Here is a 26,858-nt window from a genome sequence, read left to right on the forward strand (position 1 = left end):
TTATGTTCTAGGGTATTTATTTGCTATCATATTTTACTTACACAAAGAGACTAAGTGAAAATACTCTAATTCTTTTTGGTTATCAAAATATTACCACTGAACATTTTTCAAAACTCAAGCCCATGGATACACAATATAAAGTACAAACAACATACAACAATGACAAAACAACGGCACTCAGCTGGAGTGATGTGAAACATAAATGACTTAAACAGAGGTTGAAAAAACTGTAAAAAGGCACCTAATTCAGATATATCTTTTGTCTCATCCCAGTGTAACAACAAAAATAGTACTTTAACAAGTACTTTTCCTTAATATAATGTTAATTCATAACACATTTTCCTTTTAATATTCCCAAAGTATTGTCACATTAAGGTATTTCATTACACATATTGAGATGTTTGATATCGCAGGCATTCAATCCTGACAATCTGTCATGCGGAGGTTCCTAAAGAAAACACAATCATAATAAATGTGAAGCATCAATGACCAGACATGAAAAATTGTGTTAACTCTCAGGCTGTAAAGGATCCCTTTTCATATTTGTTCAGTTATGCAAACACAAACACACATACACACACACACAAATCATTCCAGTTTGGCTGTTTATTCAGAATAATAGGCTTCAAATATAATGCAAGCAACCAATTTTACACACTCAGGATGCTGTATTGCAACTCCACCCTAGAATTGGAAGGTTGCACTGGGATACTATGAGAGAAGAGGCCATTCACAACACCGACTCACACGTCATTTTAACCAAGTAGAGGAAAAAGAAAGGACTATACACACTCTGTAATATGATTGCTATAACTATATGAACCTCGAGTGGATGTATGTTGATTATTTCTCAGCACTCTCACGTGGACAAACTCAGGCTCGGCAGCATCGCAGATGGACGCTACCACCACTCAGGTGCACATAAAACACATTCGAGACAAACATTCACCCTCCAAAACACACACAAAAAAAAAAAAACAAGTAAATGCACTGAAACAACCTGCAGTTTAGCTTCACATACAATCGCACTTTTGCTTTATCTATCCCCGAGCTACACTGAAAACTTCTGTAAATCCTTGACTGCTTACTCCAAGAGATTGCTGATTATTGTGGAGAATTTTACGATTGCAGCAGCTGGTAGACATTTTATAAGATGTCTTGCAGTGTAGCTTGTAATAATGCTAGTGCCGAGGAAAGTTTACTGCATGCTTTCTTTCACGAGTGGGTGAGAAAGGGAGGGCTGAGGTAGAGGAGAAAAGCTGAAGGCAAAAGAAGGTGAGAAATAAATAAAAAAGGTATATATAAATAAGGTCATCTGTTCCACAAATCTGTTGTAGAGTCAGCTTGTTCAAAGGCACTTGGAACATGAGGAAATGGTAAAAAAAAAAATTAAGGTGAAATGAAGCAAGCAAAAATCGTTTGGTTTCAGGTGAAAGGTATGCATCATGTGTGTTTTTGTAACTAACAATAAGGCGAGTGAAGAAGAAAAGCCCTTAACATATTTGAAGAAAAATAAAATAGCCTATTTTCGGGTAAAATACTTCATGTTGGCAATTAAAATCAATAGTGATTAAAATTACAAAAAAAAGGCATCTCAAGCAGCCGTATAAAAGTGATGCATAGCCTTCAGAGCAAAATATGCCAGTCAGTGGTTCAACGGATACAAAACCCTTCATATTATTACATCTCACAATTATTTTGGGAAGAACTACAGTATAGTAGTGGTATTATATCCTTACCCATCAGCATAGTGGTGTGTCACATTATCTGATTACACTGCAGTGCAGATAGTGGTTTAATTTCTTCAGTCCAAAAACGCACCCCCCCCATCCCCTCCGTGTAGTTCATGTATAAACAACTTTCTGATTACAGCTAGATTAAATTCTAGCAATATACTCAAAAAAACAAAAAAACATTCAAAGTACAGGATTTACACGTTTATGTCTGGAGTGATTGTTGCCGTACTGATCTCACTAAACTCAGGAACATGTTAGAAGACTTAAAGGAAGTTGGCGAGTTTCTATATTTTTCTAATCATCAACAAATCTCATGTGAAGAGCCAAACCAACTATGAACTCATCTTACTTAAAAGTATTGTATGTGTATCCAGAGCCTGATATATTGGATTCCTCTGTGCCGTAGACCTCCGTCAAAACATGTCAATGAGCCACACTGGGTGACACGCTCCTTCATTACAACTCCACTCATAAAAGCGATTAGTTTTGAGCCTTTTATTAGTCTCTGGAGCCATTTCTAAATAACAAACTAATGTGACCATAATCTCATAATCTTTGGGGTGAGGGCACATGTCACCCAGTGCAACGGAGGTCTACAGCACAGAGGAATAAGATATATCAGACTTTGGATACAAACACAATACCTGTAAGTAGGATGACTTCATTGTTGGTTTGGCTCTGCATGAGATTTGTTAACTGTGAACTGTGAAAAGATTAGAATCACCTGCTGTTTTTTGCAGATACTCTGCAATCTTAAAAATCAGTCAACGTGGCCTAATTGTGGTTATAATCTCACTTTAAATGAGTTTAGTGTTCTCCCAGCTTTTATGGTCAGTGGACTGAGGCCAATATGGCTCAAGAAAAAAAGGTTCCTGCAGTCTTTCATATGTGAGAACCACCCATCAAACTGTTTCTACTACAGTTCCTTTATGCTTACAAGGCTATTTATAAAAAAAAAAAGGCATATATTTGTTGTGCATAAAATATTCTTGCCTCTAACGTCTCCCTCAGGCAATGTGTACATCATGCCTAAAAAGTGAATTGTTTATGTAGTGTGTCATGGAGTACGACAGTGGTTATTTCATAAAAGAGGATGTGGAAGATTGTGAAGGATCTGAATTCATTTCTGGACTACAAGGGATCCCAGTGCTGAAGTATTTTCTCAGTGCTATATCAAGAACAAAGGGCTTCAGTTTAAATGGATATATCCTTCACGTTACGGGCTGGGCAGAGGGGAATCGTGATTAAGTGGTCGTCCGTGGATCATTTAAGGTTGAAGGCCAGCAGGGGTCGCTCCTCTCTCCTCTGCCAGGGGCTCTTCTTCTCCTCCTCTCCGTCCTCGTGTGCTGCGTCGTCATCGGGAGAGACTGACAGCGGCGTGTGATCAGTCCTAAAAGTCACACCTTCTGGTGTCGGCAGGGGAGGAGGAGAAGCAGGGGATGAAGAAGAAAGTGAGGGGGGTTCCTCTTGTATTCGTACGCCCTCTGCGTCTCCCTTACCCTGATCCCCTCTCTGACCCTCTGCCTTGTCTGACAAGACGGGCCCTAATTTGCTGTCCTGGGGGCTGCACTTGGGCGTCTCCTCCTCGCTGCCTCCGCCCTCCAGATCATCCACATACACCAGTTGGGTGTAAGCCACGGCTGGTGTTGTGCCCTTCGAGCTGTCTTTCTCGATCTCTCTCTCCTCACGCTCTGCGTCTCTCCCCCTGCGGCCCGCTCTTGGCTCGTTCAGGTCCACACCGGAGTCCAGACTGGCGTCGGTGCCGTTGCCCCGCCTCCCGCCACTGCCACTACCCTGCTGAACTCCTGCACCTGGCGTGTTGCTGTGGCACCCCGCCCGCTGAAGGTCGATATAAGAGTGGCGAATGTGAGCGTTGGAGCGTCCATCCAGTGAGACAAACCAGGCTCGTGGGTGAGGGAGAGGCTTCCCTCCTCGCAGCTCCATTAAAGTCTTTTCAGCCAGCAGGGTGTCCTCGCTGTTTATTTCCACAAGACCTGTTTCCCCGAGAGCTGTTGGAATCGACAGAGACTCCGACAGGCCGAGCTTCTCTCCTTCACCCTGCTTGGCGGGACCTGGGGTGTGGTCAGTGGGGGTCTGCCCCAGGGGCTGCTGGGAGTGCGAGGCATTGAGCTCAGCCTGGATGGTCTCCAAGTCACTCTGCTGGTCAGTCTGCAACAGGAGGGCCTGACCAGATAGAGGGTGCTCCCCAGGGAGGCGCATGTAGTGTGCTGGGATCACCAGCGTAGGACGCACCCTCGGGTAGCCTTCCCCACCACTCAGCAGGTCCACAGATCCACAGCAGAGCAGCTGGCCCGGCTGGGAGAGCAACGGGGGACTAGGGCGCTCTAGGTGGTCCACAGACCGGGACAGAAGGTAGTCGGGAGCCCTGCACTCACCTCCCTCCCCTCTACTGGGGGAGTGAGGAGGAGAGCAAGGGGAGATGCAGTCAACAACCCCAACATTGCTTAGGTGATTAGCCGACACCTGTCCGTGATTGGCTAACAACAGTCCATCTGAAATATGGTTGCTGGATGAGCAGACGGAGGTGTATGATTGACGGTAGCCCCGGTCTGTTCCGCATGAGACAGCGGCCTTTAATTGGAATGTCTCCACAGACTGCCGGTAGTCTCTGCTGCGAGGCGTCAGGTTGCCAAGAGATGAGCCGTGATGGCTGTTGTTGCCCAGCGAAGAGCGGCTGTGTTTGCTGTGGTGGATTAGGCTGTGTTGACGTTGATTGTCTTGTTGCTCGTATGAGGAAGGCTTCAGCATCGGTGTGGTCATGTCGGGCTCGGTTGCTGTGGAAACAAGTTCCAGCTGCACCTAAAGAAAAAATATTTAAGTTTAAGAAATTTTGGATAGAGAACTTGAGATATAACAGACACAGAAAGGAAAGCATCACATTTAAGTCATTTTATCACAGACAAAAACAGAGAGCATTTTTCTGACGGTATTGATTTGAGAAATTCATCTTTGCCTTTTCTGCCTATCACAAGAACGCTAAGACACAACTTACGGTAAATACATTTCTTGCTTGGGGACACCGGCTTCTACCAAACTGTCCTGGTTTTTAAAGGGAAGTGCTCCCTCTGTTAAATATTCTCTAAGGCAGAACAGTCTGGTGATTGAATAATTCTCTGAAAGTCCGACGTACCTCATTGCTGATGAGGTTCAGGTGGGACATGGAGGTGGCTTGGTCCCTCTTACTGTTGTCTAGACCGGAGGACAGAGTGAGCTTGCGGTGAGATGCTCGAGGCTTCAAACAGCGACGTCTGCAGAACACAGAGACACAGCAGAAGTTGTGGTTCACTCAGAATAATCAATACTTTGATAAACAAATATTGCTGGTGGCGACAATGAACAAAAACACACTTTGTCTAACATTTTGTTCCAACCACGATCTGGATTAGATGACCGCTTTCCTTGGTTGCTTATAATTGCAGCACATGTACTGGTGCAGTGCCAGTCAGCTTTGTTTACATTTAATTAAAAGGTGCTATATGTAAGAATCGTGAAACAATTGACATGTATTAATCACTTTCTATTGCCAATGAGTGAACGGATTGTAATGTAACTTAAAAAAAAAAAGAGACCTTCCCCCGACTTTCTTGATTGCTATAATATTAACCTGTGGACTCATTCCTATGTGAAGGACTCAGCCCATTTTTTCCGTGAAAATCCAAAAGATGTGACATTTATGCTGGCTCCCGAGTGGCTTGGTAGCTTAGAAATGGAGTCCACTAACATCAACAAATGACCGGCACCAACCACAACACAGAGGTAAGCTAACATTACTGCCAATCATGTGAAATTTATTGATATTGTGGTTTTAGCTGGCTAACGTTAGCGCAGCTGCTTGCTCGTGTTGATGGAGCACAAGTGTGAGCAACAGGATGCCGACTGCAGCTCACTTAACAGCCAAAGGTGTCATTAATGAGAAGGAATTTCTGATTCTTACATATTGCACCTTTAACCCTAACATGGATCCCAACATTTCCACTCGCTACACATCTTGTGCTGCAACCAGGACAGCTTATCCAATGTGACCTGCTGCTTTTATTTCCTTGTATTTTGATTTATTTGGTACTGATGTGACAAATGAAAAACTAATAAATGAGAGTGAGCGAACAGCTGTAAGGTATTGTATATTTACATGTAACCAGCCATAGGCACCGCCTCACATCACTGTATATTTCTGACACTGTCAAAATAGTTCACTTGTTTCTTCTTTCTTGTGACAAATCTGGCAACTTCTGACTGTCTTTAATATGTGACACATCACTGTGAAAATTGGAGAGAGTGATCAGGCCATATCAAAGTGTCACACACACCTGCAGTAGTACAAAAGGATGCAGAGCAGACAGAGCAAGATGAGAGCCATTCCTCCCAGTATAGCCAACAGAAACACTGTGTGGTATGTGCTGATGTCCTTCGCAACCACTGGACCTGTTGGAAGAAGAAGAAGTGGAGAAGAAATCAGTACAAGATGAGCTTAGAAAGAAACTAATTTTCAGGTTCATTCTCAGTTTCACTCAAGAATATGACTGTATACTCTAAAACTTTCTGCAACTTTGTGTACTTATGTGAAATCATTAGCAATTATATGATATGCAAAAGGTGTTAGAATGTGTATATTGTAAAATAAATAGTAGACTGTGATTCTCACCTGAGTGTAGCGGCGACATTGCAGCCACCCAATACCCCAGCTGAGGAGCAATGTAGGTCAGACTAAGCTGGTTGCCCTCCCTCTGCACATGACCCCAACTGCTCTTTATCCAGGCGCCTGCAAACACACACAATCACAGCTTGAAATCGAATTTATCAACAATTATTCTGTATTAGAGCTACCTTTACAGAGTGCGGAAGCAACAAAGTGAAAACTGGTATGCTCCCACTTGACTCTGATTAACTCAGTATAGACAGAACAGCACTCCACTTAGCTACCTTTCAACGGTAAATTATTTATATTTAAGGCCAAACTATTTGTTAATGTGAGAGAAGTAAACTCTCCATTAATAGGTGGTAAACCGCCTGTTCAAACTCTTGAGCTTGAGAGAGGAGAGAAAAGTGCTTTGGCAGTACTTAACTCATCCACAGGGAGGCAGCATGCAGTCAAATGGAAGAGAGTCTATGAAAAGGGACAACACTGAGCACAATAGCAGCTCCAGCAGTGCCAGTAACAAAACCACAACAAAGCCAAAAGGCACTGATTGATTGGCTCACAGTAAATGTGCTCCAAGAGGAAACATTCAGATGTGCCTTTACACTTCCCCTCCTCTGGGGTCTAAGGGCTAGCATGGTGAGAGCGACTCTTGTTCCTATGTTTTATAGGCAGTTATACAACATCAAGCAACATGAAGGAGTCAGGAATCAGCACCGATCTTCAGGAGGGGGGAAACAAAAAGGGAAGGAGAGGATATACAAGGAGGGAAGACAAATATACAAGAGATGGTAAAAGGGAAAAAAACATCACACAGAGAGGAAATAAGTGCGGATGAAGAGGAGGAGTGGAAGGAGAGATAAGGGAAAGACAGGCAGAGAGACATGAGAGAGGCGGTGTGACTCAGCACCTCTCTGTTTCTGCCCAGCCCTGCCTGGATTCAACCTGGTACTGTCTGAATCGTTTCCACAAAGGAGTCCTCTCTGTGTGACTGACCTGTTTAATAGTGACATTTAATGACTCTGTTCCCACGCCTTCATACAAAACACAACAGAGAGTCTGGCAACCGCTTCGCCACAACACAAACATTCATATTGTCAATATGGCTCATTTATTACTGCTGCTTCTCGCCCATGCAAAGTCAACACAGCTAACAGCAGGTCTTTCTTTTTTTGGATTGTAGTCTGTTCATGTGAGGAAGCTGTCCTTCTTTGCATCATCAGACTGCTCTTAGGATGAAGGTGTGTCTGCTCATGAATGACTGACAGACAGACAGACAGACAGACAGACACACACACACACACACACATACATACACACACACACACACACACACACACACACACACACACACACACACACACACACACCAGGTGAATATGATCTATTCATATATGACATCATTTCACCCCGTGCTCGCTTAACATCTAACAAAACATGAGAGGTTGTCAGCTATACAAGATAAACAGGTTTTTGTGTGTGTGTGTGTGTGTGTGTGTGTGTATCGTCCATGTGCGCACTTTGTAAACAAAACTGGCTTTTTTGTGAAGAACCTTTCTATCAGCCTGAAGTATTTCTCCAACAGGCATCAGACAGATTTCAAAGTTCTTTCTGTCTGCGTCTGTTTTTTTATCCTTGGTTTAACACATACATAACCACCCACACACACACATTTCACACACTTAACTGCTCAGAGAAGAAATTCAATCAGGAGCTGGGCCACTCTGTTGTGTTACTTATTTGGTGGGTTGCTAAGGAACACAAGATGTAGCCCGGAGAGGGGTCCGGGGATGGCTTCTGTTGTGGAAATACTCTCTGCTACAGGCTGTGCGTAGGCTACGACTGTGTGTGTGTGTGTGTGTGTGTGTGTGTGTGTGTGTGTGTGTGTGTGTGTGTGTGTGTTCTTTCAGCTTTTATCAAAGCCCCTTTTTATAAGCTCTGGATGTTGATACTTTGGGCACTTTAAAATGAGCCTTGACGTCCTTAAAACTATCACAAGAGCAAAGACGGACTAGATTTATAGCATCAATTGGCCTAATAAAATGTTCCTTGCTTAGCAGAAATATTTTATACATAGTCTAAGAGAAATGTTACTCTCATCACACATGCAGTTCAGAGCTACAAATGTTCAATGTAGATGACATTAATGCCCCTCACAAGTAGTCTTTTATTCCCGTTAATGTTCATGTAGTCTGACTCAACACATGTGGTTTCCAGGGGAAGCTTCTGTCCATTTAGCTACTACTGTTGTCTGCTTTTTCCAGTTCTCCTCTCTAGTTGACATGGAAATGCGTCATCTAAAAAGGGATTTCCTTGTATTTGTGTCAACTGTATATGTCAAAATTACATTTTCTACCTGCATAATTTTGCATCTACCAATTATTTGCATTATGAATTCAAGTGCAGATTATTTTCTTTATTAATAGATGAGTCATTTGGTCTATAAAAAGTCAGAAAATAATGAACACACAATTTCTCAGAGCCAAACATCACATATTCAAATTGTGTGTCTTGTCTAACCAACAGTCCTAAAGTCAAATGCATTCAGTTTACTATCATAAAGACATAAAAAAAAAAAAAAACTAGTGAAGTTTTAGCATTAGTGACAAACCCACGGATATCATCATCCGACTCACCAGTTACCCTCAGCTCTACGGTGCATTTTACAGTTTTGATTTGGTCTTACCACTCTCACCAGTGCAATTTTCAGCTGCAGCAGGCATTTATGCAAGCCGCAACTACCGCAACTACCACGGCTTGAGGCTGAAGGCCATGCAGAAGTATCTTTAAGTGCAACACCACCGAGGGCCGCTAGATATTGGCTCCAACTGACTCTCATTCAAAAAGCGTGAACGCTCTTGAAATACTAAGTCAATAATTTTTCCCCTACAAGTCATTATGGCCTCAATCTCTAAAGTCAGGCCCTCTTAAAAGCATGCTGGTTTTCATTTTGAAAGATTTGAAGACTTAGCTTTGGTGTCTGCCATGTGGGTGTTGATTGAACGCTGTGATTGACAGTTCGCTCACCTGCTGCTCTCCCCGGGACTCTCTGAGTTGGACGGCTGTTGCAATATTTCTGTAAGTTACTTGGTTAAGATACCTGCCGTGTGACGTCATACCTCGCTACATCAATTTTTATTCACAGTCTGAGCTGCTGTCAGTGTTGTGATCTCACATTGTTTTTCTTCTGCCCCCAAATGGCCAAAAAAAAAAAAAAATCAGTTATTGCAGGTTTAAAGATGACTCAAACGATTTTTCTGTTGAACTACTTAGTGATTAATTGACTACTTGTTTCAGCTCTAGATAAACAACCCAGTACATTTACTTCACCAGAAGAATTATAATGGGTCCTAACCTTGTTCCTGCACTGGCACAGCACAAAAGTACTATGGAGATACAGTAGTTCTGGAAATGTGAGACTAATGTACATGGAGAAGGATGTTTTGTAGTGCGGACACGTCTGACTCAACTGATGATCTAATCACTGTCTTTCAGCTCCAACTGGAACTGGGTGGGTCACAATGCGGGATGTCTGACAACATTTTAAATTGGTGAAATAAATCTGTGAGTCCAGAGAAGCTTGAAGGGTCTTGGTTGTCCAAGCCAGCACCATTGTTCAGTTAATTTCAGGATTTGACTGAGCTCAAGAAGATTATGTATCCGCGGTCCAATCTTGTGATTTGTGGCAGTATTTGTGTTTTGATTTGCAGATTAATGTGGTACCGTATGTTGGTCATTTTTTTTCATGACCTTATGAATAAATTCATTCATTCCTCTGCCACACAGCTACAAACTGTGACCTGGCAGCAGCGTGCAAATGTGCATGTGATTCGGGTTAATGCTCCTTTTCCAATAATTTCACAAATCATTTAACCCATGAAAGTAGGTCTCATATACATAGAGGTAACTCTGCTACTGCACTGCACTTTCAAAAAGTTATTTTTCAAAGATCTTTGTGGAACAAACAAACAGAGATATCTAAATGAGATATCTGGAGTCGTGTTTACAAAGTCAGGAAAGCTTTGTGTGTGTGTTTCTGTCAGTACATACCCAGGCGCGGGTCAAATCTCCAAGCAGGGATGTGATCATTTTCCTTCAGGCCGCTGTCAGCCGGGAGAGGGACGGAGACCGTGATTGGCTCAGTCACCTGCAGCTCCACTGCGTCGCTGGCCAATAAGTGAACAGAAACGGCTGCTACAGGAGTCAACTCAAACCTCTTCTCTGTCCCTGTGAGAGAAGCAGGAGCGGGTAAGAGAGAAAAATGCAGCAAAAAGGAAAGGAGTGGGAGTAAGGTGCGCAGGAAGGGGGGGGAGCAGAGAAAGGAGCAGACGGCGGGGGGTGGAGTAACATAAAACACCGTAGATAAAGGAGAGTTGTCAGGGGAAAGACAGACAGGAAAGAAAACAAGGGAAAGACAGGAAAGAAGGAAACAGCATGGAGAGTGAAAAAAAATGAGAGAATGTGAGGTTGGAAAGTGTCACAAAGCACAAGTATGCTTGTGTTGTCCGGAGGGAGAAGGTACTTGCTGTGGGGAGGGGGATCTTTTGAGGGGTATTCAAGCTGAAGGAGAAAGAAGTGCACACAAATTCATACAACACACACACACACACACCAAGATGTGGAAGGGACTGCAGGCACGGGGCTTGTGTTAGAACAGAGCGCACACACAGGGGTTATTGTGTTTCAGGAGGTCAGATAGAGAGGCCTCTCCAGGGTAGTGTCTCTCTGATGTACCACTGCCTCTGGTCTTCACTCCCCACCCCCCCCCACACTCAGCAGCCTTCTCCCCTGTCATCTGTGCCCGTCTCTCCTTGGCCCTATTTCTATGATGGAGCATTTAACTCCTCTGTGCGGTCACCATCCTCAAGGCCTCACCTGTGCCGTTGCCAGCGAGGACCTGCAGGTAGGGGAAGTGCTGGATGTGCGAAGGGGAGCTGGCCACGGTGAGCAGAGCGGTCAGGTTGGCGTAGGATGTGTTGGAGGGAAGACTCAGGGCTCTGCGCTGGAAATGAACTCTGGGCTGGCCCCTGAAACCTTGTGGAGTGACAGACATACAGATGTCAGAATACTACATACATATCCAGTGTTGCTAGAGTGTCGGGATTTAGCCAATTATTATTAATTTTTTTTATTATATTTATTATATTTTACCTTCATTGTGATAGTTGACACTAGGGAGAAGGGGATGACAAATAAAAAATGTCTGATCGGAAGTCAAACCAGCCAAGAAAAGAGGACTAGTTTGTTTAATTTTTCAGATGTTAACAAAAATGTACATCATATTGTTCTGTGTGTTATAAACAACGCTAACATTATAGTACTTTAAATTGTTAGGTGTGCAAAATACACCAAAATTAAATCTTCAGTTGTGATTATAGAGCTATTATCCCTCTTGCATGCTATTGTGAAACTTATTGTTGCTACAAATTCCACAAGAGACCAAAACCAACAATGAATTCAATAAACTTGGTAGCCAAAGTCTGATATAGCTTATTCTTCTGTGCCATAAACCTCCATTGTTGTCCAGAAACTATGAAAAACACATCAGTGAGCCACACTGTTGCACTGGAAAACATTACAAAGAACATGGGCACTGTAGTCTATTTTGAGTCAATTCCCCATACTGTACGCCGTCCTGGTACCGTAAATACTCACTAGACTAGTGAACCAAATGAGTCTTAATCCGCTGCTAAAAATAGTCCCCAACAAATGCACTACTTACTCCTGTTTGAGTAACATTCGTAAAAACGTGCCCCGCTGATTAAGGAAACATACTGAGCCTTTTTAGAAATAAAACTATACATTTATGACAAGTTTTTAAAGATTTAGGAGCAAATGGGCTTCGGGTTGAATGCTACAGACAAGGCAGGGAAGTTGAATAGTATTCGAGACAGACAAACGCATTGTTGGTTTTGGTCTTTTCATGTGATTTGTTGACAGAAGGGATTATATGCAAAGCTGCCAGACTTATCCTGTTATGGTTGCTATTTGGATTTTAAGAATAAGTACTGTAAGCTATATGTGCTGTTACCTCATTAATGGCATTTGAGACCAATATGTTCAAGAAAATACAGATCTATATATAGTTCTCCATCTCTACATAAAACAGAGGATGTCAAAGTGAGTTTTTCTTGTTCAGTTTTGCTGAGAAATCCAACAAAACTTCAAATTTAAGCTACGATGTTTTCACCTGACAGCCCACTGATGTTGTTTCAGGATGTTTTACGAGGCAATTTTCTACCCTTCTTCTCCACCTAAATCTTTTTTATAAATTCAGCCATCAAATTAGGCTTAATGGAGGTAAATCCGGATCGATAAAGTGATGCCTTGCTCGACTTTTTCTCTCTGCCAGTGTGATGCTTCTTTCAGATACTGTGCAGTGCAATTAATTGTTGCCTTTTCATTTCTCCCCATGGCTGCTTCCCATCCAGTAGGCTCTGTCTGCTATTAATAAATTCTACATAAAGTGAAATAAACAGTAAAAACTGCATATAGAAAGGTCCAGCAGAGACTTTTTTTTCTGAGAAAAATGAACTCTTAACATTTCCTCTGAGATGATGACTCTTTTATAGAAGTTTCATTGCATCTGTTTCAACCTTTTGTATTACTGATTGGTTTGAAAACCTAAATCCGTCCAATAAGAATAGACTTGGAAGTTTTGTTAAAATGGCCAGTAAGATTTCAGGGAGGAGTCAGGCCAAGCTCTTGGTCAACAGGAGAGGAGAGCCTTAGGGGAGCTAATGCTATATTATATGCCAGGACCATCCACTCCACATGGAGTTTAAGCCGTCATCAGGCCGTCGTTTCAGGGCACCCATTTGGAGGACTAAAAGATTCCATGTCTTCTTCATCCCAAGTGCTATTGATACGCTTAATGGCAAATAGCACTCTGGCTGCATTCCTTGCACTACCCTGGCACATTTACACACTTGTACATCTGCACACTTGCACATTTGTTCCTGGTATGAATTTCCTTTTCCCTGTACTAGTTCTGTGATTTATTGTGTTGATGTGTCGTTGATGTCGTCCTTTTGTATTCTGTCTGTCTTCATGTGAACTCTGGCTACAAATCAAATTTCCCCTAGTGGGACAATAAAGATAACCTAACCAAAACCTAACCTAGCTGGACTCAGCAAGGTGATGTCATTGTGGTCCGACTGTGCCGAGCGCACATTCCTGAGCAGTGAGACACAGATCCAGCTGTATACGAGTGTTCGCTGTGTTTGGGTTTCTAGTTCTACATGAATTTAGGTGATCATTTTGACTCTGCAGCGTGTGCATCTTTTGAATTTCATGTTTCAGTGTAAAGCTTGTTCTTGAAATTCAGGTGCGAATGTAATTTCCTGTTTCTGTTCTTTGTGTGTTCCCTTCCTCAACTCTTCTTGTCTTTTTTCCCTCCACTTTTCTCTCACCTCATCTGTTCCTCCTTCTGTTGGACACTGCTCTGCCCATCCCCCTTTCCCCCTTTTCTCCCCTATTCTCTCCGACTGCTCCACCCACATCCCCACTTTCCAGCACATACTGTATCATCCTCCTCCTCCTCCTCCTCTTCCTCTACCCCCCCCACCCCCTTCTCTTTTTTCATTCTCTTTCCTCGTGCCACACGCCAAGGTTTATCACTCCCTTGGGCGCTCAAGTTCACAACATCGTGACAAACACAGTGTGTCGGACAGAGGGCAGAAATTACACTCTGCTCAGGCACGTGCTGTGGGCGGTGTGTACTCAAGAGGTTTACATGTTAATGGTGTCTGTATACTTTTGTGTGCGTCTGGGAAGTTGTTTTTAGTCAGACAACAGCTGACACTTTTAATTACTCCCTTGTCAGTCACAGACACACAAAAGACCCAGTGGACAAAGACACTAAATTGATTCTGCCTGAATGAGAAAACCTTATCTAATGTAATTACACACACCTCAACAAAGAAACTGACTAACAAAGACAGACTCATAATTTATATTTCTGTGTATGTGTGTGTGTAGAGCAGAGTGTGCCGTTTTCATGATCTAATCCATGAAATCTCACTTGACAATAGGTTCGTTAGGGCTAATTATTTTAAGTTTTTTTTAAAATAAATATGTGAATTTATTCTTGTTTATTTTAGTTTAGATCTTCAACGATTAGTCAGTCGATAAAAAATTAATCTGCAACTACTTTGATAATGGTCATTATTTTTCAAGCAAAAAAGACAAATATTCTCTGGTTTTGGCTTTTCAAATGTGATGATTTGCTGCTTTTCTTTGACATATGTGACCGTAAATTAAAAATCTTAAAGTCTGGACTAAAATGTGCAATTTTTTCACAATTTTTTAAACATTTTTTAGACTAAATGATTAATCAAAAAATGTACAAATTAAATCAACAATGAAAATAATAGTTAGTTGCAGCCCTATTCACACTGATAGGAGAAAATGGGGGTGAATTTGATTAAAAATATGTAAATCGGGTGAAATTTTTATTTCAAACATACTTTTTACAGCACAAATATTCTGTAGTTCAACTGTTTATTTTTTTCTTACAGTGACAGACTGGTAAAAACTGCATATTCAGCTGCTCATTTACATGTTCTTCCTATTTTTCACTTCACTTTCTTTTACCTAAAGTACATTCTGAGTTGTCCTCTTTGCATGCAGGGAACTACAGTGATCAAGGTCGTCTTCAAACTGGAAACAGAACAACTTTAAGATGCATAATGGGAACATAAAATCAGTTATTTGGGGCGGAAACTGTTAAAAATCAAAAACAGTGAGCTGTATTCATAGCTAAATATAAAAGGCATAAAATTGATCTGCACACACTGTATTTACCTTGGAAGTCTGAAACAATCTCCACAACATCATCGTACACCATCAGAGAAGCAGCTCTCTCTGGTAGCAGGTCCAAGCTGATGGAGGAAAATACTGGAACACAAACAAAACCACATAGTGTGCACTGTCAGTGCATTAACTGCCAGATTAATTGTACAATCTAAAATCAAGATAGGAAACAAGCTGCAATCTACCTGCCTACTTACTGATGACTATCAGACATAATAATTCATCAAACCAACTTTATACATTTTTAATAGTCCTGCTTTTATCCTGTCAGTGGTGCAGGACAGAATTCTGACCCAGCAAACTGCACTTCTTTCCCTCTTCCTTCCTTCCTTTCACTCCTCTATTGTTCAGAGCTGGTAAGCGTGATAATCCAATTGGCCGCCATTCCGTTGGCTCATAATAACCTCACAGTCCACCTCCCCGCCGCCACACACTCATACTAACACACACACACTGTACTGCAGCCTCTTGGGAGGTATTCTGAGTGTGTGTGTGTTTGTGAAAGGGAAGCTTAAGCAGCACCCTTGCTGGGTTTTGGCATCTACTGTAATAAATTAGTAATGGAGCACTCCACTCATCATTAGCTCACACACCTGGCACAAACTCACACACACACACATTAAACTGGCAGCACACATTGAAATCAATAACTTTCAAACACTCCAACAATCCCCATTTAAAAATATCTTTTTTTTTGCTTACACATACACAGTAAACACACCTACCAGGTAATCTGGAGGGTGTCCAGGGCACAGAGTTTGGCACATATCCCTGTTTGGTTGCGGTGACAACCAGCAGTGTCCCAAGGCGGTAAGGAAAGCGCAGGTAGGAGTTGCCATCAGCCAGTGAGGTTTCCGTGGTTACAGAAGTGTGGTTGGCGAAGAGCTGTATGGTGGCTCCTCCCAGGGGCTGGTGAGTGCTGGCATCACTCAGGTGAACCCTCAGAGTCACCTCTGTGAACAAACAGACTGTTTACTTAACTGTGCACATTTTTGTGTCGGTGTGAAGAGACAAAAAAACTGCAGATACATTCCAGACAACCATGACAGGAAGTGATATACAGACATAAAACACAATGGTATTATAATCACAGTTGTGTTAACTTCCTAAACCCCACAAGGACACGAACATTACTGTAATTCAGAGGCTGTAGCGGTCAGTTTAAAGCTGTGAAGAGTGAAGATACTGGTATCATAAAACTAGACGACCTAAGGCATCCATTGGTACCAACCATGTCATGCTAGCGTCTAGGGAAGGGGGCTAAATAACGCTCCAATGTTAAGCTAAATTTTGGTAAGGGAAAAATTGGCATGACCATTTTCAAAGGGGTCCCTTGACCTTTCACCTCAAGATATCTGAATGAAAATGGGATCTATGGGTACCCATGAGTCAGCCCTTTACAGACACATCCACTTCATGCTAGTCCCATTGAGTTTTAGGCAAAAACTATGCAGTTTTTTGCATGCAGTACAAATGTGTTATTTTTGCCTATTCTAAAAATGGTGTATTTGAATATTTCTGTCTTGAAATTGCATAAATTTGGCATGACTGGAAAGCTCTTGTGGACTCAATGAGCCCAATTGTATTCATGTGTGATGATGTTAGTCCCCATAGTAGTCATTTCATTGTAGTGAGACCATTTTTTGAAACTGGACCTCACTGTATAAAATGATCTATAGTGACCTCTAGGAATCACAACCTCATGAAACTTTACAACCACAAACTAGAGACCGGGGGCATTCGGAGGATGTTTGGTTTTCCCAGCTATATTGACAATAAGGAGGTTTGTGAGCAATTTCTAAAACAGAAATGCTCGACATCCATCGCCCAAAAGTGCAATTCTTACAGAAATCTCTAAATGTCAAAAGTTTTTGATATAAAATCATGAATTTTTCTATGGTGTTCCTCAAGTTGTTGGTGTCTTAATGAGGTATTTTGGAAGGATAATTTTTATCAATTCTTGAGTGGTCAAAAATGGTTAAATTCTGCACCAAAACTGTTTAACAAATCAACCCAAAAATTGCTGCAACAACTTATGAGACATAATTGATCATGGGGACAGCCATCATAATGTTCTAAGCCCTTATACACTCTAAACTTTCAAAATTTGAATAGGCACCTATCCAAAACACAATGTTTATTACAGATTTATGACTAGAAACACTTGACACACAGTGCTGAGCTGCATCTCAAATTAATCTCCAGGTTCCCAGCTTTCGGATGACGTATACCACTTCAATCATATACTGTTGACTTGGAATCTCCCCCTAAAGATCCCCTGTCCCCCCTCTAAAAAAGACAAAAATGGGTCTACAGTAGGGAGGGGTGGGAGCAGAGGAGGTTAAATAAAGTCATCTCTTTAACTGGGCTTTGTTTCAGTGCCAAGCCCTTTGCCTCCAATCCACGGAGACAGCATTCCACGTCCCGGACAATCACAAAGGCACGGCCGTCTGACCATTTCCTGGATTCTTGCCAATGGCACTTCCCCTCCAAAACAATGGACCATTTCCCTCTCTCAAAGAAGCCTTGGACCAGTGAGGAAAAACAACTGGATATATAAACACCTTCTCTAATGGAGATGAGGGATACAAAAATTGCCTGTTGATTGAAAAACACTCACGCTAAAGAGGTCTACAGACTACGCAATAACAACAATCTTACAAGTTCACTGCATGTCACACAGAGATGGATCAAATAAAATCTCCTGCCTCATTCAGACTCTACGATATCAGTTTTGAGGCACATCAGATTGTGACGAATGTCTGGTGAATCGTAGCGCTGTGATGTAAGTAGGAAAATAAATAATGAAAATCCAATCCAAAATGCCATCCATCTGCACCGCTCTCATGTTTTGAAAATGAAGCAAAATGATAAACAAGCTTTGGCCATAATGCTGACACTTTCATGCATCAATAAAGACTCAAAAGGAGAGGGTGTGTGTGTAACCCAGGAGAGGAGGGCAACACGCAACGTAGATTTTGCAGAGTTTGAGGTAAATATAGTCAAAGCTGCAATGATTAGGCGATCAACAGAAAGTTTAGCACCAATTATTTTAATAATCATTTGTTTTTAGTCATTTTTAAGTGAAAAAAGTCTAAATCATCCGGTTCCAGTCTCGCAAATGAATACGATATCATATGAATTTATATTTTCTGGTTTGTTTGGTTTTGGTCTTCTATGATAGTAAACTGATGATCTTTGGATTGTTGGTTGGTCACCTTGGCCTTTGGAAAACAGTGATGGCCATTTTTCACCATTTTCTGACATTTTATCTACCAAATTGAGAAAATAATCGACAGATTAATCAATAGTAAAAATAATTGTTAGCTGCAGCCATATGTAAATATGTGTTAACAGCAGAGTTACTCTAGTTTGCCAGTGTATTCTGCATCATTTCATGTCATATTCTCATTAGATGGTTTGTAAACGTAGGTCACATTGTGGGATTTTGGTCTGAAAGCCTGTCTTTGGGTGCCGAAGCGCTAAAGTGGTTGTCAGTGGACGAGTCTCACAGTGAGATCTAGGCTCACGGTTTTTAATCGACAACTAAAGATACATTTCCCTCACTATTATCAACTTTTTAATCACAAAATTGCACAGTATAAAGGGGCCTAAATAGACATTTAAGAAACTTCCATACAACCATTTAGGTATACGACCAGATAACAAAATACCACATTCAAAACAAAGAGGTGCACACACATATTAACTACTGTGCAGAGCTTAATATAGTTTATAGTTTGTAATGAAACAAGCAGCTCAAACATAGTTAAGTCCTACATGTCACAAGCCGTACAACAAACAAAAGGTCAAATTCAACATCCTATCCCAAAAAGCACTGTAATTTCATAACCACACAAGCCCACGCTGTCTTTCTGTATTTGGAAAGTCTTTGCACACATGACAATGTGGGCCTTGTTTGATCACTGTTTGCTGGTTGACCTGTGATGACCTTTCAATTAAAGCTGAAAGGGTTTCCCTCTCCTTCTCCCTTGACCTGAACATGCCCACCTCCCCCAAACTCGATGCAACTGAATTTTGTTGCAACTCTTTCTTGTAACCCCACCCTCCGTGACACACACGCTAACATATACATACCCCTGGCTAGACAAATCCCCCTCCCCCCACTCAGGGATCATGCGGTCAACAAGAAACCACTGACAATCTGGTAAGAGTTCAGCGTAAGTGCAGACTCCACCTAAAAACAGAGCTGCGCAATCCCAAATAACACCTTTGCAGAGATGTGAGTTACATGGTGCTTCTGTGTGCGGCGAGGTTTGGCAGAGCAACGTGTCAATCTCAAACCAAACACATCATTACTCCGCGTGTGTGAAGATCTGCTCTGCTGCCACTTCCTGACCCTTCACTCCATTCCTCCCTTTATTACATTTGCACTGTCACAGCAAAGGATTGCAAAACAAAAAAAGATGGCTGGATTTCCCCTTGACAGAAACTCCACACAGCCTCTAAGATTTGCTGTGTGTGTGTGTGTGTGTGTGTGTGTGTGTGTGTGTGTGCGCGTTGGAGGGATCATGACCTCACTTCCTGTCCCACTCCCAGTGATGTGTTGTTAGGGGTACCAGCTGTGCTCGCTTTAAAAGAACTCCCCCGGGAGAGCCCAGACTGACATGCAAGCACACACAAATGCAACAGTCCCCTCCCAATCTTCATCCAATAAATCAGCCGTGCGGTGACATCATTGTTAAACAAGCTAGGAGTCTCCTAGAGGATGAAGAATGACCATAAACCGGTGCCTCCATATCTGCTTCTCGCTGTGTTGACTCCTTATCTGCGTGTATTTTAGTACCAGATGGAGAATAAGGACATCAAAGAGAATTTCGCCTGACCAACGCTGCGATCTCAGACCAATTATCCCAGGCAACAGCAGCCAAAGCAGCAGGGTGGTTGTGTGTGTTTGATTGTGACCAGAAAGAGATGGACCTAAGAGGAGAAAACAGGGAAAACAGAACGAGTGTGTGCATGTTTTTATGGCCCACTACTGCTTAAATAAGGTGTTGTTGTTGTGTATTAATCAGGAGTTTCAGGGAGGGAAGCATTTCTGCACTGTGGAAGTGAGGTGTTATAAACTGGAAATGCATGGTATGGTTGGCCTCCACTGGGCGTGTGAGGGGTTTGGTGTTCTTCCAAACGGAGGAGGGGGGGAGCAGATGCTTTCTGTGGAAAGCTTGCAACCAGTTTTGTAGATGCAGCCACGCTAGCGCTCACTGCTCATTCAGAGTCAATGGCTCATCATACGTTATTGGAGTGACGTCAGTGATGTTAATATAATTTATAATAATATTAAAGAGACAAACGTAGACAAGTTTTCACATTTGTGAAGCTGCAACAGAGAAGCTTTTGGTATTTTTAAAAAAATGTCAGTTAATTAGGTGTGTGCTCTGTCATATCGTATCATTTTCAATGTAAAAAAATAATAAATATCATGATATTAACAATATTGGGACAGTTTATGAAAATAATAGTTGCAGGCCTGAACTGAAAGCATTAGCAGCACTGCTACTGGCTATGCTGTCGGGGAGTTTGTTTCAAAAACGGAGTGACTTCACTTTGGTAGTGTGGAGCTGGTTTGGTTATAAAAAGTTCAGATTTTCAACAAATCATGGTAACATTGTAAGAAGACAGACACAGCAAAGCAAACATATTTCACTGGAACAGTTATTAAAAGCCAAAACATCGGTAATTTGTCTTAATAATAAAGTAAATTGATGATACAATTCATGTTCAAAGTATTTTTGTATTGACATCGTGTTTAATATAATAGCAATACCCCTCTGTCGAATAACAGGTTGAACATATCACATGATAACTACAAGAAACAAAGAAATGCAGTTTAGGATTCAAGTCTGGGAGAATAACACCATGCAAGTCATTTTAACTTCAAGCCCCAACAGACTGTTGTTTGTGTTTCTGGATGTAATAACTTGTTCAACCACAGCAAAAGAAAACACTGTTGTTGAAGCTATTTGTGTATTGTACAGATAAATAACAAACATCTGATTTTCAGTGTTGTGAGCAGAAAAATAGACCTTTTAAAATGCTGTGGGATACTAAACAAAATGAGGATTACATGAGAAACAGTATGAATCACCAACAAGGACAAGGGACTCGAAAAAAAAAGGCAAAGAAAAACTCCTCAACATGTCCCAGCATGAAACACGCAGGTGCAGAGGCAAATGAAAGGCATAGTTTAGAAAAATAAACAGCTACAGCTCTGACATTGTAAGCAGGAAAGGACTATCAATAGGCGTTCAGCCTGCTATGTTCTCTCATCTGGATTAAAAGTAAGATTAGACAGCAACGGTCAATCCCATTATCTCAGCAGGAGACACAGTTACATCACCAGGTCTCCTCTCTTAAACTGGAGAATAAATAAGTTCTCTTCATCTTACTTCAATTAATATTTCACTGCAAATATGACGCAGATATTACAGATTGTGACTCTTGAGTAAGGAGCTACTTGAGTCCCTTCGTAAATGCAATGCTTTCTCAGGACCTGATGTATCCTCTTCAAAGTGGGCCTCTGTTAGCGCTCACACCAGCATCTCATGATTATAATCAAGCTTGGCTAGCTGGTGACAATATGATTTGACTCGTCTACTTCCTGGCAGCCCCTGTCCAGCTCCAGCGAATGTTTGTCTGTTGGAGATGCAATGCCATGCCTATTATGGGCAGCAGTAATGTGAGTGAGATCTATATCTGCGGGCAGATTGTCTGGCTCCACTCATCCATGTTGTCTGCTGGACAGACCAGGAGAAATCCTCAGTATCGACCTGAACACACCCCCGGAGGGACAAGTGAAGGTCAATCTGAGGCAAAGTGAACAACTCGGAAAGAGAGAGAGAGAGAGAGAAACAGAAAACAGAGAGGAGATGGAGGCCAAAACAGACTTCAAAGCATCACGATCTTCCGAGTTATCAAGGCAGTTATATCTCGATCTTTAACTTAAACAGAGCTTGTTGTGTTGTTTTCATGAGGCAGAAAAACACCTGATGACGAACCTTAAAGCAGAACTACTTCAAAAACTCCCTGGGTGGACTGAACTGATCATAAAATTACAAAACATCAGGAACTGATTGAGTGAGAGAAAAGTCGGCGTTGCAGTGCATTTTTCAAACTCCTGACTTGATTTACAGCGAGAGTTACCGTACGTTTACATTCGTACTTCTACTGTAAACACAGTTGCAGCGAGAGGACCTAATGTAGGCCAGCCAAAACTGCACGCGAGCACAGGCGACTGAGACACGAGTGCACGCAAGTGAGAGATAACAGAAACGGATCAAACAAATGGAAGTTACAATGACAGGGCAGCTTTGAAGTGAGTGACTGAATTAAATGTCATCAGATTATTGTGACTCATGCTTCCTTTAAACTTTGCAAGATTATGATGCTGTGGCGCGTGGGATTCCCTGTGACAAAGCTCTACAGGTCGGGATCTGGCAAAGTTCGGTGTATGGATTTGACTGAGGGGAAAATTAATGTAGTCACTCACCACATCCGTCTCATAGTAGCTGCTAATTCTGCTCTCTGCAGACAAAATACTCTTCACCCTCAAGTGCAACTTTTGTATATAATTTTTCATTGCAACTGTCTTTTCCCCTCAAATTATTGCTGACTATTTTTGTCTCTACACAGTTTGTAGTACCAGAGAAAGCTTGACATTTTTTGTCATTTTTTGCTTTTAAAAAACTACTTAAACAATTAATCAATTATCAAAATAGCGTAGTACACAAAAGTATTTAGTACCTTTTTGTTTTTTCATGCTTCATTTTGTGTTTAGTAGATCCTCAGTCTATAAAGTATTCTAGTATTTTTAAGTTATCTATACTGTGCATCTGTTTTTGTACTTTCCCTGCATGGTATCAATAAAGTTTATCTTATCTTACCTTACAAGTACTTCAGGGTTTAGCAGAAACAATCACTGGATCAATCAATCAACGGAAAATGTATTGGAAAATAATTCAGTTCCCTTGTTTGAAATGACCAAAATTAACTGATTTCTGCTTTACAAATGTGAATATTTGCTGGTTTTCTTTGACAAAAGTAAACAGACTACCTTACGGTTAACTGTTAAATGGACAAAACAAGGGCTGCTACTAACAATTATTTTAATTATCAATTAATCTGTCGATTACTTTCTTGATTCATCGATTAGTTGTCGAAAATGTCAGAAAATGTTGATCACTATTTCCCAAAGCCCAAGGTGAAAAGCTGAGAGCAGAGGATGTTGACATTTTTTTCTTAAAAAAATGACTTGAATTCGATTGTCAAAATAGTTGGCAACTCATCAATTATTCCTTTCAACTGAAAAAGACTGACTGTCATCTGCTTGAAACAGGACTTTTTGGTTAAAACAACACACAGACACACAGCTCTCTCCATACAAAATGTCAAGTTAAAATGTTCAAATAGAGCAACTTCTGCACACTATTAAAGGTTTAGGTGTAGATTTGACTCCCACTTCTCAAACACATACAAAGAGAGAAAAAGAGCTTTTCTTTGCTTTTCTTCTTTTGCTATGATCTGACAGGGCAAGTTAAATTTAACACATTTTAACAACATCCAATACCCTTTTCACTGTAAAAGTATGAAAGTACAAAGTACAAAGTTTATTAATAAAATCAACAAGGCCTGGGATTATTTGCCAATTAAATGTTACTTAAATTTATTTCACATTTTATGTCAGTATATAACAATCATCCCCAATAATATAATTAATACCTCATTAATCATGACCTGGTCGTGGATAAGCAGCAGATAAAGAATGGATGAATGGATGGATAGTACGGCTAGGCCATATGGACAAGAACATATATTACGATATTTTTGACTAAATACCTCAATATAGATACTGTGACAATATTGCAGGAGTGACTATTAGTGCTTTCACAAAATATTAACACAATGAGATTTCTGATAAATAATCATCAGTAATGTGGATATAATGACTAAGGGGATAAAAACAAAATATAGAACAGCTGGAACAATCTGGTAAATTCATACAAATACATCACTTTACTGTAATGCAGCCTTTACAACCAGAAAAAGACAAAACTTATAACATATTATGATATCCAAAACCTAAAACTTTATCTAGTCTCATATCAGGATATTGATATAATATTGATATGTTGCCCAGCCCTACAGGCAGATTAAATTAAGGTCAGAGGTTTGGAACAACACAATTGGGGATTTTCCAGCCATGTTTTGCTTAAATTAAATAAAAAAAGACATTTAATAACTAACATTTTTCCTTTTGCAGGCTAGAAAAAACATTCAAGATCTTCATGAATTAAATTTAAGACTTTTAAACACCATCTAAGGCCTTTTTTAAAAAAAAAAATAGGAGACCTAAATCAATGCTTTTTAAGACTTTTCAACACCTGCAGATACCCCAGTCTGACAAATCCCAGCAGCTGGACCACTGACTGTAATGAGCTGGACTCACTCCTCGGCTAAATTACTGTGCACAATAAGGACATGTTTTCAGTTACTAAGTTACCACTAACAGCATATTTTCCACAGATATTTTTTTTAAAAAGCTACAGCAGTTTGAAGTGGGTGGGGGGATGCTTGTTTAAGTGAAGAAAATGTAAACCAGGCTTAGGGGTTTACAAACATTTCAGAGACGTTGAAGTTAACCTGCTAACGGTCAGCTAGCTTAAGTTTAGGTCACATCAGCATCCGAGCAGGCTAACTTAGCGGCACCGTTAGCCACCAAAACAGCCCTCCGCTAGTCGTCCTCCAGGACCGGGCAAAAGCTGGCTAAAACCTGTAATGTACTCTACCTTCGGTGGCTGTGTCCTCCGGTAGTGTTTTGGTGTCAGCTATGGAGGAAAGGTATCCGAGGAGAAGGAAGAGTAATACAATCCTGCTCCGGTCCACAGCCCGCATCATTGCAGATGTGTGTTATCAACGCAAACGGTTTAAAAAAAAAATCAAAGTAGCAGCCAAATCTTTCGCCGTTATAAACTCACTGAGCGGCCACATCAGCGTACACTCGGTTTATTCCGCAAAGGAGGCGACACTGCATGTTTAGCAGCATCAGCATTCCTGTTTTTTTGCCCGTAAAGCTGTGTTTCCTCTGTCCCGTTGTGCATCCCCAGCCCTTTTTGCCGCTCGGTCGGTTTTTTTTTTTTTTCATCGACGGGCCGGGGTCAGGGAGGAAGACGGCCCCATTCCTCTGAGCCGCATGCCCCAGAAGAACAGCACCAACAGGCGGCTTCTTCCACATGCAGCACCGCTGATATCTGCGGAGCTCCAGCGCCACCTGCCGGCCCGATGTAGATATTTCATAAGTTAAAGGACGAGTTCATAATTTTTCAAGTTTTGTCTTAAAACAGTCAGGTGCCCCAAATGAACATTGACACAGGTTTTCTTGCCATAATCATTCATACTGTTATTATTGTTATTAGAAGATCATTTCATGATGCACTTACACTGTAAGTGATGGGGCACAAGATCCACAGTCCTCCTTCTGTGCAAAAATGTTCTTAAAAGTTTATCTGAAGCTAATATGATTTTTTGTGTGTGTGTGCTGTTTCTAGGCCATGGAGGGGTCCATGCTAACTCTAAGTCTGGCTAACTGGATGGAGCTTCCCGGACTCACACTTAAGGACTGGATGTGAGACAAACGCAGGTCTGTCACACATACTGTACCTACTGTTAATGTGTGTTAAATACACAACAGGTTTATAATAAAACATGACACACATGAAGGACTTTGAGTCTTTATTAATAACCTGCTTTCCTTTTTTCAGAGAGGATCATTCACAGTTAAGAACTTGAACATAAAAATGTTACCTAGTTAATAACTTAAAAGTTAAGTTATTAACTAGCTAACAATAGCTAGTTAATAATTTAAAAGTTAATAACTAGCTGACAACCTGAACTTAAAAGTTGTTAATTAGCTAAAAACCTGTTTTGTAGTTTTAGTTTTATCTACTATACCTGTAGTTAATCAAGACTTTACTCACACCATCAAAGCAGATTTAGCTGAGCAGATACTGCTGTTAGTTGCAAACAGTAGGATATTATCTACACTCAAGTCATTAAATGATCAGTTCCCAGTTGAGACTGACAGTCATTCAAGGCTGCTGTTGCCGAGGCCTGCTAGACCCTCCAGTATGCCACCAGAGGGTGAAATACGTCCTCTGAAAGGGTTTTGTTAGCATCACTTTACAGCCATAGAAATTTTTTTTTGATTATTTTGATTTCCCTAAGTAGCCTAAAGTTCTCTCTCATTACACCAGGTTAACTCTCTTTGTTTTGTTTTTCAAATGACTTCAGCCCAGCTGAGGCCCACTTGATTTACATAAAATGACAATTTGTCGCCATAACAACTGATTTGAAGGGCTTTTTGTATAAAATGACTGTGTGAACACACTGTGGATTTTGGCCAGCCATCATTTACATTGAAAGCATATTTGAAGGGGATCTTTTAACAGCCAGTATGAACAGGAGGAATAATTACAGCGTGGAAAATCTCTTTCATTGTTCATATGGGCATCTGACTGTTGTTTTAAGGAAGACTTGAAAACTTTAACTTCATTGTTCAGATACATTTCAGTCTACTATGTACTGTAAATGTAAATTAGTTAAAACTCACTTTATTTTATTTATCAATGTATTTT

The 26,858-nt window shown here is 41.1% G+C and overlaps 1 protein-coding gene across 1 annotated transcript; it reads right to left on the minus strand.

Moving 5' to 3' along the window:
* Positions 1 to 591: 591 nt before the first annotated feature.
* fam171a1 (family with sequence similarity 171 member A1) lies at positions 592 to 25,445 on the minus strand. Its single transcript, XM_042423245.1, has 9 exons — positions 25,014 to 25,445; positions 15,933 to 16,160; positions 15,199 to 15,291; positions 11,269 to 11,427; positions 10,444 to 10,620; positions 6,400 to 6,516; positions 6,065 to 6,179; positions 4,888 to 5,005; positions 592 to 4,556 (listed from the first exon to the last, which is right to left on the minus strand). Exons 1-9 carry the CDS (start codon positions 25,120 to 25,122, stop codon positions 3,000 to 3,002), a joined length of 2,673 nt encoding a protein of 890 aa, XP_042279179.1. The 5' UTR covers positions 25,123 to 25,445; the 3' UTR covers positions 592 to 2,999.
* Positions 25,446 to 26,858: the final 1,413 nt, after the last annotated feature.

Source organism: Thunnus maccoyii, chromosome 10 (assembly GCF_910596095.1).
Source record: "Thunnus maccoyii chromosome 10, fThuMac1.1, whole genome shotgun sequence".
Taxonomy (NCBI): domain Eukaryota; kingdom Metazoa; phylum Chordata; class Actinopteri; order Scombriformes; family Scombridae; genus Thunnus; species Thunnus maccoyii.

Excerpts from the sequence above, each read along its gene's own strand:
- fam171a1 (XM_042423245.1), bottom strand. The coding sequence starts at position 25,122 with ATGATGCGGGCTGTGGACCGGAGCAGGATTGTATTACTCTTCCTTCTC. Across the intron at positions 16,161-25,013 it reads GGAGGACACAGCCACCGAAG|AGGTGACTCTGAGGGTTCAC; the intron begins GTAGAGTACATT and ends GTTTGTTCACAG. Across the intron at positions 10,621-11,268 it reads CCTCGCTGGCAACGGCACAG|GGACAGAGAAGAGGTTTGAG; the intron begins GTGAGGCCTTGA and ends CTTCTCTCACAG.